This window comes from Mustela putorius, unplaced genomic scaffold (genome assembly GCF_011764305.1).
Source record: "Mustela putorius furo isolate JIRA1106 unplaced genomic scaffold, ASM1176430v1.1 tig00000095_pilon_pilon_pilon, whole genome shotgun sequence".
NCBI lineage: Eukaryota > Metazoa > Chordata > Mammalia > Carnivora > Mustelidae > Mustela > Mustela putorius.
In genome coordinates this window covers 18,393,039-18,408,763 of record NW_025421280.1, presented here as the reverse complement: position 1 = coordinate 18,408,763, position 15,725 = coordinate 18,393,039, and the positions used below count along the sequence as shown (strand labels likewise).

The 15,725-nt window shown below is 46.5% G+C and overlaps 1 protein-coding gene across 2 annotated transcripts in view; it reads left to right on the top strand.

Annotated features, from left to right (window-relative positions):
- The first annotated feature begins 10,801 nt into the window (after positions 1–10,801).
- CACNA2D3 (calcium voltage-gated channel auxiliary subunit alpha2delta 3) overlaps positions 10,802–15,725 on the top strand; it is an 851,905-nt gene continuing 846,981 nt past the window's right edge. For both annotated transcript variants that reach the window (XM_045078786.1, XM_045078785.1), the window contains exons 1-2: positions 10,802–11,082; positions 11,754–11,835. In XM_045078786.1, the coding sequence (XP_044934721.1) occupies positions 10,961–11,082; positions 11,754–11,835 (204 nt within the window). In that variant the 5' untranslated portion in view covers positions 10,802–10,960. The remainder of the gene's footprint in view (positions 11,083–11,753; positions 11,836–15,725) is intronic.

Genomic DNA, 15,725 nt, shown 5'->3' with positions numbered 1-15,725 from the left:
CAGTGCTTGTCACAACCAGTGCACTCCTTAATACCCATTGTCTATGTAACCCATCCCCCATTTAACCCATGCCCCACCCACCACCATAGTTTTTCCTAGAGAATCTTTATCGTGCCCATTTACACATGCCTATATCAGGCCCTATAAATGCTCCTAATGTTTCTGCTCCTTTGGCCTTTACTTGTATTTTATAGTCTGCACTAAAGTTTTGATGAAAATAAGTTTGTGGATTTTAAAAAATCTTTGTTGCTTTTTTATGATTCCTCTGTGAAAGAAAAAAAAAAAAAGGGTGAATTGATATAGCCATGTTCCTACCTAAAGTCTGTTTTCTCTGTGAGTCCAGACACCCTGCCTGGTTTCACAGAGACTGATTATAATAAAGTACATAGCCATCTGTTATTGTAAATGTGACTTTTGGGTCTCGGTTTTTATAATGAATCTGTAAATAAAGCCTGGAAGAATGACTTCTGAGATGCAAACATTATAAACCTTGACGAGGTAAAAATTGTTATATATATATATATATATATATATATATATATATATATTTTGCAAATATTCCCATTTGAAGAGGAGAGAGTGCAAAAGGGAGGGGAAGTGCATGAACTTGAAAGCCCTCTTTCACTGTGGTGTGTCCAAGGATACTGGGTAGAGCAGCATCCCTTGGACACTAAACTCTGCCAGGCACAGGCTGCCTCATACGCCCTCACATCCATGGCATTTGGAGTCACAGCAGCACATGTTAAGGATGCTGCAAAAATGGCTAAGCTGATGACTACATAAATAAAAATGCTGAAATACAGATATACTCTTTAAAGTTCCAATGAGAATCACAAAAATCATTAAAAATAGAAATTGTGAACAATGATTTCTTTGCGTCTTTTTGGTTTTGGTTTTTTATTTCAAGAGAAGGGAGACTTTGCATATCATTACTTTTCTGTACTGGTTGAAGTCTTTTAAAAACTGTTCACCCATCGCTTCTATAATTTAAAAGAAATGATTGCATAAAAAAGAGAGAAAAGCCAAAGGAGTTTTCACCAACAATAATTACTTTCAAGAGCTTTTTATTGTTTATGCTTTCATTGGTAGTAACTATTCTGAAGCACTGGATTGTTACACACGTTTATAAGATTTTTTAAGTTATTTTTTCATAATTAAGGTGTCAACATCATTTTTAAAATCAGCTGCATAATATTACATGAATCAACTGTGATTTATTTAACCAATACCCTGTATTTAGGCATTTCAGTGGTTTCTTATTTTTTCTCTTAGATAATATAGCGGCACATATTCTCATAGCTAAATATTTTTATGCTCATGAATTATTTCTCTAAGATAAATTCTTAAGATTCAGATGTGCAAAGCGTTTACAAAATTTTGATTAATTGATATTGTCACTTTAATTTACATCCTAACAAGCAATTTTTTGTCAAATGAAATTTAATTATTCAAGTTAGTGTGAGATTAGGCCCCATGGTCCTTAACTTTAAACATTTCTCCTTAAATATATGATTCCTACGATCTGCCTCAGAAATGACTCTGTTTATCTGACCACTTAGAATATTTGAATAATTGGCTCATTTTCATGTGATGAGGGGTCAACCCCTCCCCAAACCATGTAATAGGAAATGCTTTGAAGCAAAGTCATGACAGAATGAAATGCTCATCCAATGAAGGGACTTTATGCTCTCTAAGTGAGCTGAAGAATTAGAGTTCCTGTGCCTGCAACAGGAAGTTACTGCCAGCTCTAGTCCATGAGAAAAAGAGCTATAGACAACGAGCACTCAAAAACTCAAACCCATACTTGATATTTGCTTTCAGAACATATGTGTGTTTAAATAGATCATTTATCAACCTAAAGGAATTTTACTGATCCTATTCAAAAATTAAATTTTAAATTAGATTTTACTGATCCTATTTAAAAATTTTCCAAAGTGTAGCCTTACTGAATCATGGGGGGAAGTTGCTAGCCCTCGGGAAGCTAACCTGGGATATGAAGTTGGGGTAAATCATCCAAAAATTGGCTTCAAACAGAAGGTTTAGAACATATATACTTGGGACCTGATTATTTCATGCCAACTTTCAAATACTATATTTATCTTTACTATAAAATAGTAAAATAGCAGAAAACAATGTCTCGCTTTGATTATTGAAATTCCTGGAATCTAAATACCTTATGGCCCTCCCCAAAACACAGTTGGTGAAACAATTGTTTTCACGTGTAACAGATACTTGCATAATCGCAAGTCAGCATTTCAAGAACAGTTGTTAGCAGTGAAAGCCACAAATGCATACACTGCCTTGGAGGGTGGGGGGCCTTGCCACTCTACCATCTGTGCCTGCTGACGGGGTCATGTTTCTCAGTTGAGAAGACATGTATCATTTCCTCCAGAGAGGACTTGGCTCTGAGGATCGACCTCTTCTCCTCCTGCTCATTCATTAACAATGACGGGTCTTCCTTCCTGCCTCATCATGATTTTGAAAACAGGTGATCACACACAAGGCATCTTGGAATATCTGTTGTTTGGAAGTTTCCTGTAATAACGTCTACAGTCATACTATCTTCTACTCTCCGTGCTTTTGTAAAGATTCAAACAATAACGAAATGTTGAAATTAGAAAGTGAAATGTTTCCTTTCCCAAACGTTTCACAATTTTCCTGATCCTGTGGTCTAGAGGAAACCAGCATTAACAGTTGAGTGTGTGACCTTCCAATCTGTTCCATGCTTCCACACTCAGAAGGCATAGAGTGGTATATCTACACCTTTACTTAGATCTATACCTATATTTATGTTTCTAAAAAACAAAAATGGGTTTATACTACACATTCTGCTCTACAACCTGTTGTTTTTTTCCATTTAACGCTTTCGCTTATCATGGACACCTTGCCATGTGGGCATGTCAGTTCATAGAAGTCACCTTGTCCTTTTTAAAGGCTTTATGAAATTCCATTATATGATAAACTGTGATTAATTTAACCAGTTCCCATTTGATGGACACTTGGAAACCTTGTAATTTCTTAACGGTATTCTCAAAGAAATGGATCCAATCCCGGAAGGACCTTTTCTTCTAGCCCTCAACTCTAGAAAGCAGCCTGCCCTCTCTGAAAACAGGCAACTTCGGATTCAGAGAGGTAGAAGTGTGTTATGTGGGAGCACTTTCCTCTTCTTCCCCATTTTGCTCAATGTTTTGGATGTAAAACAAAACCAGAAGAGTACCCATGGCATACAGTAGCCATGACATATGTCGCAACTGTTTATTTAAGGGCTACTCTTGCCATACTTTCTTCTTTTGCCCAGAGAATGGCTGCTGAAAGTCTGTGTAACTGTGTGTGCAAGGGTGGTTGTGTGAGTATGAAGCCACCGTTCTCCAGGGATGAGGGTAGAGGTTACTTTAAAGGGCTCCCCTCAATTGAATGCTAGAGCTGCCTTACCCTAGAACAGACTACCTTTTGCAAACAAGACAACTGCAAGGCTAGGGTAACCGCATTCACACGCACACTTATGCATGCAGCGCACATATATGTGCAAAAAAAATCACAATTATATACTCACACATTCACATACACATACAGGCACTCACACGGTCACATACACAGATCCACACATACACACTCATACCTTATATACTCATACCAACACATAGAGACATATTCTCATGGATGTGTGTATATGCATTATATATAACGTGTATATATTATATACAAACGTATATACATGATTTATAATGGATATATATTATATACAAAGGTGTATATACATTCTGTGTATATATGTGTATATATGTACATTCAATATATACATTCTGTGTGTATATACATTGCATGTAATATATACCATATTATATACACACAGGATATGTACACACACACACATACAGAAACACTTTATTCAATAAAAAGCTATGAGGGTTCACAGTGTACTAGGGGGTGGGTTTGGGGACAGGGAGGGGAGGACAGAGCTGGAGGAGCACACAGCCTCCAAAGCTCAGTTCCTGCCCGAGTAGGATAGTAGGAGGGACAAGCTGCCTCCAATATCTGTGGGCCAAAAGATCGCTAGGCTTGGGTGAGCTGCTCTGTGGTCTGCTGATCCTTTCCGGCCCTTCCCTTCTCAGATTTGGGATCGGCTCTTGGATGGTGGGGAGACATCTAATGCAAAGTACTTCCCCATCCATTGCCTTTTCCTGTGTCGAGGACTCAAGAGCCCTCCTTTTTCAGTGGAAGATTTAGAAATGTTTGAAAGGTCATCCAGTTTGGTTGAAGTCAGGTGAAGCGAGCTTCACATCCACTCCCTGCAGGGAGCTTTGGCAGAGCAAATGGACACTATCTTTCCCAACGACTGCATTTCAGACATATTCAAACCGTTCCAAAAAGCAGAACATTCTTCAGTGCTCCTGGTGGTCTCTCTTGCATCTGTGTCCTGAGCAGCACTGTGGGGCTAGAAATTATGTTACTGTTACACGGTCAATAGAATTTTGAAGACAACTAAGTTTCTTTCTGCTAATGGTTTAAAATACAGCATTCCGTATGGTGTTTTCCCAGTGTCTTTAAAACCTGGAGACATCTTCCTGGTTTCTCTTCTTCTTTCTCCAACCAGCATCTTCCTACAGAGTTGTGACCGAGAAATTCGCAGAAAAACGGTTTCCTTGATTCTCTCCTTAGCAAATCTAGTGCTTATTAAAAGACTCTGTGTCTTGGGTGAGGTGAACGCCGGAGCCCGAGAAAGAAGGAAACAGGCGGGATCCTAGGAGAAAGGAATTTCAGGCTGACATCCATTCTGGCCGTTCCATTGATGTTTATGGAGCCCTCGTAATATCAAAGGCCTTGCTGAAGCCATTACAGTCACAATGATGAAAAGTTGGACACGACCCATCCAATGGGGGAGGCACAATGGAAACAAATAAATCACTCTATCGGTTAGTGATAACTGCTAGGAAGAGAAATGGAGAAAGGTAAAAGCATAGGGCTATATGGGGCTGTGTGTGAGAGTGCGTGTATGTGTTTCTCTTTTACCTGGTGTGGTCAGGGCAGTTCTCCCCGTAGAGGGGATATTTGAACAGAAGCCTGAGCATAGTACAAAACAGCCCTGGGGCCATCTGGGGGAAGAGTGATCCAGGCAGAGGGCACAGCACACACGGAGGCCCAAGGTGGAAACAAGCTCAGCATTTTCCAGTAATTCCAAGGAGACAGGTGGGAGCACAGTGAGCAGTGGGGAGAGGGAGGGGAAATGAGGCTTCTGGGGGTGGGAATCAAGGGCCTTGTGTGCCTTGGTGGAGAGTCTGCATTTTCATTTAAAACAGAAACCCCTAGAGGATTTTTGGGCAGGGGAATGCTTATGGTCTGATTTTTGTTTTTAAAAAGAGAGCTCTGGTTACTGGAAGAAGAAGGAATGTGTTTGAAAGGGGCAAGAGGAGAAGGGATGTCTTATTAGGAGTTGGTCATAGGAGTGTAGGGAGGAGATGATAGAGGTTGGGCTAGGCCAAGTGTGGTGGGATGGAGAGAGAGGGTGGGTGGGGGTGGGGGTGGGGGTAATGGTGAGCAGGAAGCTGGGTTTCAGCTGAGGACTCTGTGGCTTTGACACTCTGAGGCATAGTGAGAGCAGAGCAACAGCCCAGGTGTGGGAACACTTGCTGGGGCTGCAGAGCGGAAGTCGTAGCCAACGCTGGTTGAAGACTGAGCTGTACTCCCCACTCCACCTTCTTCAAGGCTCAGTTTTCCATCTTTTGCAGTTGGAAAAGGCTGGCTCCAAGAGGACAGACAACCTGCTCAATTCTCACAGAGGGCATGAGGGTGAGCTGATGGCCCGAACCTCGGTTTGATTGACCCTGAAGTTTATAATATGACCAGGCTTGCCATGACACGTCATGTAGGAAATGCCTTGTGCTCAGGGTACCTGAGTGGCTCAGTAGGTTAAAGCCTCTGCCTTCGGCTCAGGTCGTGATCCCAGAGTCCTCGGAATGAGCCCTGCATCAGGCTCTCTTCTCGGCAGGGAGCCTGCTTCCTCCTCTCTTTCTCTCTCTCTCTCTCTCTCTCTCTGCCTGCCTCTCTACCTATTTGCGATCTCTGTCAAATAAATAAAATCTTTTTAAAAAAGAAAAAGAAATGCCTTGTGCTTGCAAAAAGTGGCCCATGGCCACCTGCAGCAGAAAGAAACATCCCCTTCCACCTCCTGCCCCAACTTGAACTTACTGAATCAGAACCACTGAGGGTGTGAGATCCACGTCTGTAGGGGATCAAGGGCTTGAACTCTGCTCCACATTTCCTCCCAAAGACCTTTCCCTCTACCCCAGTTTAGGCCCCAGTATCTAAACTGTTATAAGAGCTATTGAATATTTACATTCTTACTGTTTTGAATAAGTAATACATTCACAAGGCTCAAAAATCAAAATGATTTAAAGCGATAAACATTGTGAAACGTCACTTTCAATCCTGTCCCCATTTGCCTGTTCCTCCTAACCCCCTAACAAGTCCTACCTGTTTGTAGTTTCTTGTGTGTTTTCCATGTTTTAAGCAAGTAAAAATACATACCATTTTCTACCTTTCTTAGAAAAAAAATATATGCATATATCCTCGAGATCTTTTCACAACAATATATGTAAAGCATCCTTGTTTCTTAAATAGTTGCATAATAACTCTATTGTGTGGATGCATACTTAACTAATGGCCACCTGGGTGGTTTCCAGTCTTCTGCTTTTGTTTTATTTTATTTTTATTATTTTTTAAAAGATTTTATTTTATTTTTTTTTAAAGATTTTATTTATTTATTTGACAGACAGAGATCACAAGTAGGCAGAGAGGCAGGCAGAGACAGAGAGAGAGAGAGAGAGAAAAGCAGGCTTCCTGCGGAGCAGAGAGCCCGACGCGGGGCTCGATCCCAGGACCCTGAGATCATGACCCGAGCCAAAGGCAGCAGCCCAAACCACTGAGCCACCCAGGCGCCCCAAAAGATTTTATTTATTTATTTGACAGAGATCAAATAAATAGCAGCAGGCTCCCCGCTGAGCAGAGAGCCCCCTGCGGAGCTCCATCCCAGGACCCTGAGATCATTACCTGAGAGGAAGGCAGAGGCTTAACTGAGCCACCCAGGTACCCCCAGTCTTCTGCTTTTAGAGATAATGCAGAAATGAATAACTGTATATGTATGCAATTACTAACTGCAAGATAAATTCCTATAAAAGGGATCAGTAGGTCAAAGTTTAAAGCAGGGTGAAGCATTTTGTATCCCTCTGAGCAACAGCACAGCCTTTTAGCCCATCTCCCTTTCTGATCTGGAGCAGATCTTTACCCAGGTAGACCCAACACCCTCTTTGCCATCTCGATTTGAAATTCTGAGATACTGTAACCTACTCAGTCACAATTTTTTCTTAAAAAAAAAAAATCAATATGATGATTTATCTGGTAATATCCAAGAGAAATACAAGTAATTTATAATAAAACAAGAGATATTTCACTATGTGAAGCACTCATGCAAGATTACACTGCAAGATGTTATGAATTCATTAGAAGCTCGCACCTGTATGCAGATCAACTGTGACTGCCACACTCGAATGCTGACCAATACAGCTGGGCTCCACTAGGGATTCAGGACCTGGGAGCAGAGCTGCCACTGCAGGACTGATTTTCCAAAATGGTACAACAAACAAACAAACACACACCTCTGGCTAATCTTCTATATGATAGGGATGACAAGCCTCCCTTTATTTACACAGGAGTTGCCTTTCTGGAAAATTCAGAGATTGCGAAAGCCATGCATAAGCTCCTCTGTATTTTTATATAAAATGGGTTTAGGATCTAGATTCAGATAATGATAACCAGGTTTTTCTCCTACCTGAATGTCTAGGTATTTGACATTCCTCCTATTTGAAAGTCCTGTGGGGACACAGGCCAGTTCTTCCCTGCGTGGGACTGTCCTCCCTCCATTTACTAAATGCCAGTAGGATTCCAAGCCATTGTGACAAAGAGAAAAAAGCCCCAAATGTTCAATTTGCTGCTGGGGGCATTGTCCTCTCCTTCCCTGAGACCCCAGAGGGGTCTCCTCTGGAGTCCATTCCATGGACCAGGACCTGGTGAACATTTCTGAAACATTTCACCATGTTTCATTTCTGTTCAAAGCCCTACAGCCACTCCTCATTGTAGGACTAATACAGCATCCTCTGCCGATGGGGACAGAGCATGCAAGTCAGCCAGTGGAGGGTTCATCTGGCTGGATTCAATGCTTCAACTAAGAGCCGGGTGTTGAAATACAGGCTTTTGGGTGAGAATGGCAAGTAGGACCCAGTGCCTAACGCTGTAATTGGTATGTTGCAAGGTGCCTCTGGTTCCTTACCCTGGCATAGCTCACAAATCCCAAATCCTCTGACACTTTGAGCTCTGAATTTATTGGTATTAGAGTTTGATACATGAAATATTTTTTTGACAGTAAGAAATGTTCAGTGGGATTCATCTTAAACATACTGTGCTGTTTACACTGGTTCATGTTATAATAAATAAGATAGTTCAAGGTTATAAATGCTAAGATGCCACCTCTTGGGACTGTGATTCCATGTGCCAGAGCTCCTCTCCTGGCTACACTCCAGTTGCCCAGAATGCCTGTGAAATTCAGGGTGACAGAGCATAATAACTTTATGAAATGTCATCTCGACTTTGGTGTTCAAGTGGCCCTCAATATAGCCCAGATGTCCAGGGGTTGCTCATATATGCCTAAGCTGTGCCTCAGTTCTCCCATCAGTTAATAGGGAAAACAATACTATGGATGCTACAGGTACTTTTTTTTTTCCCATATGTACTGTAATTGATCTCTTATCAAAGTTTATTATCATGCATTCACCATTTCTGGCTTTTTGAATAAAGCCTGCGTCCCTTGCTAGGTAGCCTATGAGGCAGGTCTCATGTGTTGGCCGCTGGGTCTCCAGCATATATCCCATCACACAGATGTTGACAATTCCCTGGATGACTGAGTGAATGCGTGAAGGGCTATTATCATGCAGATTCCATATAGCTAACGACTGGTGCTATATGGTGCTTCCATATAGCTAACGACAGCTAAGGGCTAGTATGGTCCCCTCCTTTCCTCACTCATTCCTTCATTTAGAAAGAAGGGACCTGGGCTGACAGGAGAAATAATTTTCTCCCAGCCCCCAGTCTGAGCAGCAAAGCCATCCGGACCACTTGCCCCGAGGTCAGGCCACGCTTGGCTCCATTTGGAACTGCTAGCACGCTTCCAATGACGGGAGGTGTGCACAGAAGCGGAGAATTCATTATAACCGGTTAGTCATCCGTAGAGAACGTGGACGCTGCCCGTGGGCGGGACGCACCTGGCGTTTCCCCGGTGGGGCCTGTTTCGGGCGCGGAGCCCCAGGTGGGAGCGCGACCTGCCCACGGGGGCCCGGGGTCTGATCAAGCCAAGTCCGATCAAGCCCAGCATCGGCTGGCGTAACTGTTTCGAGGGGCCACTGGCCAGGAGGGCCGGCTTGGGTTCTCGCCCGACCACCCCCGGGCGGCAGCGGCAGCCCACTGTCACTCGCTCCCCCGCCGCCCGAGGTCGCCGACGCTGCAGGCGGCCCGAGCGCAGGAGCGCACGCCCGGGTTGCGGTGGCACGCGAACCAGCCCGGCCCGGGCGGTGGACGCACGAGAGACCCCGCGGCGTCGGGAGCGCGCGACTCGCCAGGGGCCACTCGAGGTGCGCTCGGCAGGTCGAGGATGACTCAGCCTCCCTCGGGTCGGTCTTCACTGCCGGTCGGCGCGAGCGCCCCGTAAAGTTCCCAGTCACACCCCTGACATCGCGCGCGGGCCGGGGGCTCCTACAGCCAGGTCCTGGGGGGAGGGCGGCCGAAAAGGCCGGGGGGCAAGCCGGGTCCTCTGGGCGCCCAGGGCTTCCCCGACTTCCTCCGGTCTCGCCAGTTCTTCAGCGCGCGGCCGGAAAGCGCCGGCGGCCCAAGGGGGTGGGGGTCGGCGTGGGGGAGCGGGTGGCCTCCGGGCCTCCGAGGAATCTCGCCTTCCCGAAATCTAGGGGGTCCGCCGGTCAGGAGAGACCGGGCGCCGCAGTGGCTTCCCTTCCCGGCCCTGACAGCCCGGCCGCCGCCGCAGTCGCGCGGACCCCGGGCTGCGGCGCGCTCGAGCGCCAGCAGCTCGGAAGCCCGGGCCGGGCTCCGGGCGCTTCAGGGGCGGCCCCGCTGCGGCCGGAGCCGGAGCCCAGCGCTCGCGCGCCAGCGCCGCCCTTCGCGCCCTCCCCTGTCAGGCGCCGCGGCCGGGGGAGCAGCCGCGGGCGGCCACGCAGCAGCGCCCTAGCCGGGACCCGCGGAGCCCCCAGTCCAGTCCCCGCCCCGGCCCCTGCCCCTTCCGCAGACTTTTGCCTCTCCGCCGGCCCCTTCCCTCCCGAGAATCCTTGGAGGCTCGGCGGCACCCGCCCCCACCGCCCCCGCCTCAGTCGCCCGCGTGCGCACCCCCTCCTCCCGCCCCCCGTCCCCCCAACAAGCAGCCCCGGCCGCCGGGGTCGGGGCACCGCCCGGGGCCAGTCCGAGAGTCGCTCCCGCGGCGGCGGACTGCGGAGTTGTAAAGAACTCGGCGGCCGCAGTGGCCGGGCGGGGCAGGGCGCGCTCCGCCGCCGCCAAGGACACTGGAGTTTGCGAGTCCCCGCCCGCGCGGCGCCTCCCGCCCTCCCGCCGGGGCCAGCCGGACTCCCCCGGGCCGCCGAGGCGGGGCCGGGCGGCCGCCGTGCGAGAGGCGCGGCTCCCTCCCTCCTCCCCCGCCTGCCTCCCTCTCCCCTCCCTTCGCTCCCTCCTCCTCCTCCCCGCCCTCCCCCACCCCCCGCTCCTTTTTCTGCTCCCCAAGTGAGCCCGGCGCGCGAGAGGCAGGCGGGGCGGCGCGGAGCAGGCAGCCCAGCGCGCTCGCCCACCGCCCGCTCGGCGCAGCTCGCCGCGGCCGCTCTTGTCGCCGCCGCCGGCGCGTCGGAGGGAGCCCAGCATGGCCGGGCCGGGCTCGCAGCGGCGCGCGTCCCGGGGGGCCTCGGCGCTCCTCGCCGCCGCGCTTCTCTACGCAGCGCTGGGGGCCGTGGTGCGCTCGGAGCAGCAGATCCCGCTCTCCGTGTAAGTGCCGGCTCCTGCGCCGCCCGGGGAGGGGACCCGGCCGCCCGCGACCCGCCGTGCCCAAGTTTGGGCGCCTGCAGGTGCGGCCCGGCAGGACCAGCCGCGGGCGTCGGCCTCGCCTCTCGAACCTGTCTTCCAGGACGGGCGTGGGGCGGCGAGGCTGGGGTGGGATGCTCGAGCCTCCTCGCTCGGGTCGGCGAGGGAGACCTGGAGAGGTTCACCTCAAGTGACAGCTCCAACTTTGAAGCCTGTTTACCGAATCCAACTTCCACGGGCCGTTTATTTATCCCCGCTTCGCTGTCTTGCCATCTCACTTCTTTTTGGGGAGGGGGGGGGATGGGTGGGTTTCTTCCGACTAGTGTTTGCCAGGTGATGCCCGGTTTGGGTGATCAAGTTCTCAGACAATTATTCACATAAAACCCGGTGATCTTTTCAGAGGGCTTGGGAGACTTTGCGCATTTTGAACTGTGTGACCCCCCTCGAGCCCCCTCCCGCGTTGCGCTCTGCAGTTTGGTGCTGGCAGTTTCTACCCAGCCGCTTTTTCCATCTTTTTTTTTTTTCCCCCCTCCAATGTTGCATCGCCCGGCTCCTTCAGCCACAGCCCCATGTGTGCGTGCGTGTTGACTGTGACAGGGGTGTTACATTTGTTCCTGTGCCCTTTCTCCCTGTAGGGTGAAGCTCTGGGCCTCCGCTTTTGGTGGGGAGATAAAATCCATTGCTGCTAAGTACTCCGGCTCCCAGCTTCTGCAAAAGGTAAGGTTTCTGTGGTGGCAGGAAGCGATGATTTTTTTCCAGCACAGAAAATGGAGGCAGATTGAGTTTTCCAAACAAACGTGAACCCCGAGCAGCATCAGTTATCAGAGGTGTCTCTGATCCCCTGGTGTCTTGGTAGTGTACCGTGCAATGATTTCTCCCTACCAACCGGTTATTTTTAGATGACACTTGATTCTAAACACAAAGAAAAGCAGGATCCTCACTGGCACTGTCCTGGCTGAGGCTCGGAAACTGAGTGTGTTTGCACGGCTTTCCTTCCAGTGTCGGTATTGCTGTTCCTGTGTGAGAGCAGATGCTTCTCTGGCCAAAAAAACCGCTAACTTCATCCAAGGGGCAGCCTCGGTGCCTGTTTTATGATATCTTTCACCTTGCCTGGCTTGGAGACTGGGGTTCAGCGTATCTGAGAAAGACTATCTGAGAAAGACGCTGCACTATTGTTTGTCATCCCTGCGGTTGTACAATCCCATTATTCCCCAATCATCTAGACCCAGGGCTGGGATGCATTACATCATTACAGATAAGGAGAATGAATGTGGTTATCTTTCCACTCAGCTGCACTGCCGGGTAATAACCTATGAGAGTAGTCCACAAACTTAAGAAATTGGTCTGCGTCCATATAATTCTGGAGAGTAATGAGAATGGAGAATTGATTATTAGGCTTTTATCAGAAACTGCATCAATTTTAATTTAAACAGGCAGCATTATGCTTAAAATTACCTTGTGAGATATATGGTCCTTTGCCCTCCCCTTCAAGAAAAAAAAAAGAAAGAAAGAAAAAAAAATAGGCTGGGAAGGAAAAAGTACAAGGGCTCAAGGAATTTCAAGTTAACAAATCAACAGGATCAATCCAAGTATTCTCTCAAAGATAGAAAATAAAATTGGCCTTTAGGGGATAATTCTCTGAAAATGGGTACAAACAGATTAAATTGTCAAGTTAACTTTTCAGCATTTTTAAATGTGCTTTTTGGGCCAATGTAACATATGTGTTATGTATGCTGCCTGGTAACCAAGTACGTATTTTATTTATGGCATTCAGCTTCAGAGAGTCGCGTTTTTGGGGACATTATATGAAACAGTTTGTCACATGAAATCCAAATATCGTAATAAGGCATCAGCCCACCATGGAATGAGGGAAGTTATTCTTAAAAATTGCCAATAGCCATATTCTCTGAAACTGTGGAAGGACTGTTTGCTCCACTCTGTTATTTGGGGAAGGAGTTCATTGAATTCAGGGCAGCTGATAAAAACTTGAGGCTGCGATGTGCCTTTATGGAAAATGATTTACATACCTGAGACCCACCTGTCAGTTTATAGGACTTGCCTCTTCTGCTAGTATTTGAATCTGGACCAGTCTGTATCCTGCTTTGGCATCTTGCCTGTGTGTCAGATGTTTCCTGTGAAGAGTTTTGGACTGTCGCTGCTGTCTGCATTGCATTGCTTGTGTATTTTCCTTATGCTTTTAAAGAAGAGAACATTTTTGTATAACTTTAAAGGAATATTTTTCATCTGCATGTTGTCGTTTAGTTGTAGCAACTCTGAAACTATCCCTTCAGAGCCTGTGAATGTTTTTTTTCTGTTGTGCTTACATAGCTCTTATCTCACATTTTGTAGGAGCGCAGGAGATGGGCTCTCCGAAGTTAGCACACACATACACACACACACACACACACAGTGCACAAAGCCCCATCAGTCATATTATTGGCTATGCTATAATAGCAAATTGGAAACAGCTAAAATGCTCCTCTTACCTTCTCATCAGCATCCTTTCTGATATTGAATTCACAAGCCTAGCTTTGCTTTTGCCCTGTTTGCAGCTTGACAATTGTGTAATTATTTCCAGCTGTTTATGGCTTTGTTGTCGTTCCTTGCTGTTGCCTGGCATTTCGTAATCTGATGCTAGGGGAAGGTGGAGTGTTGCTCTGCATTTGGTTCTGGGGTGGATACCTGCTCTTCTTGCATTTCCAAAGCAGTCTTCTGCCCAGGAGTCCTGAGGCACTTATGGCTTTGGCTTGATAGGCAAGGACTTCTATGACTGATGGGCAGGACATGTCAGGCAACTTGGGGAGTAGTTTTGCAGGTACCTTTTGGCCATCTTGGTCCATTGACTCCAAATATGATGGATTTTTTTTTTTAATTAGCAAAAAACATTGATTTAGATAGTTCAGAGTAGAAGAAAGTATAAGAAATGATCTAAGGTGCTCAGAGTGCGGGAAGCTTAACATCATTTGGAAAAGCAAGGAGACTCTTGCCTTTCCCTCGCTTATTTTCAAGTTTCTGACCATTTGCCTGAAGAGATACTCCTCTAAGTCAAAACTCTGTGCATCTTTCCATCACATCGCTGCATCCTTAACAATCCAGAGACTTTGAAAGTGAGTTAAAAAGAAAACACTTGGCTGAAAAACGAAGTTAACACTGTATTGAGGGGACTCAAAGGTGACGATACCATGTTGCATAACAGACTGTAATTACACTTTTAAGGCACGGACATTTAAATTTGATTTTCAGTGAAGTAGGCATACTGTATACCACTGTATAATTTTACATATTCTATGTAGTTTCTCTAGTTAACACTTCATTGTGTTGTGAATTAATGTAGTATGTCCATTTTTAGAATGGGGGTTTAGTAATTTCTGCACTAAGGCAAAAACTTTACAAAACAGCTATTGTGACTATGAGTTAAATAACAATTGGCCATTTATTTTAAGGTGTTTGGAGACTGGGAAAACTGCCATTTTGGTAAGGTTTTTTATTAGCTCATATAATTTGAGTGGTAGAATTATCGCCAACTTCATCAACATAAATACAAGTGCTTAACAATGTACCTCACTGTCATGGCTTCAAAAAAGAGAGTATTGCCCCAATTGTTTCTATGTTTCATACCATGGCTTTTGCTACTTTACCTTATGACAATATGTTAGGTATTCTCTGCCAGACTCCCCAACCCCCTTTTTTTTCCCTCCTTTTTGTCTTTGCTGAGCACAGGAATAGGAACCTATTCGTTTCTTTAAAAAAGGATATTTGAATTTGTAGAATGCCATTGTCGTGCATTAGCAAAGTGGTATGTTTTGGGATGGTGTGGAAGAACCTGAGACTTGTACGTTGGACTCAGAGTTAATCTTGAAAGGTTGTTCCAGAACAACGGCCCCGAAAGGGACGCTCTGGTGAGCTGCTGTGTGTCTGTCTCCCGCCTTCCTCGGCCGGCAGATACTGCAGAGCTTTAAATTGACTTCAACTTTTAATTAACTTTCCTATTTGACATACCCATGCCAGTATCCAGCTGCCTCTATCTTGCTTCATTTTCCTCAGAGAATGCACATTGTTTGGGTTCTTTTGCAGAGGCATAGTTTTACTACCTCTCTATTTTGGGATTCAGTGTCCAGCGTTCGGGTAGGTCCCGTGGCCTAAGCTGTTAAACTCATGGGCTCCACACCCCAAACGCTCACAGTAAAAGGTATAAAAGTGTGGTGATTCTCATTTCCATCCTCCTTAGGAAGACTCTGGCAGAAGCTGGGTTTTTTCATTCAGTTTAGTACCGCATTCAGAGATTGCTGTGTTTTGGGGGGACGAAGGGTTCCAATGACATTTTCCAGCATCGGGATGATAAATACACAGTGGAAATACAGGTTCTGTGGTCCTGTGTGTCTCTGCCATTAATGCGAGGAAAATAATGGACCTTTACCTTGGATGCCTCATGTAACATTTACCAAACATGCATTTCTTGGAATGCACAGCCAGGTTTTTGCGTTATCAACTATTTATTGAGAGGGCAGCTTTCATACATAAACGTGCTGTCTCTTTCCACAAGACAGAGTCAGCAAAGTAAAAGGTTGGTTCTTTAACCCATTTTGATAATTATGACTTTTCATCAA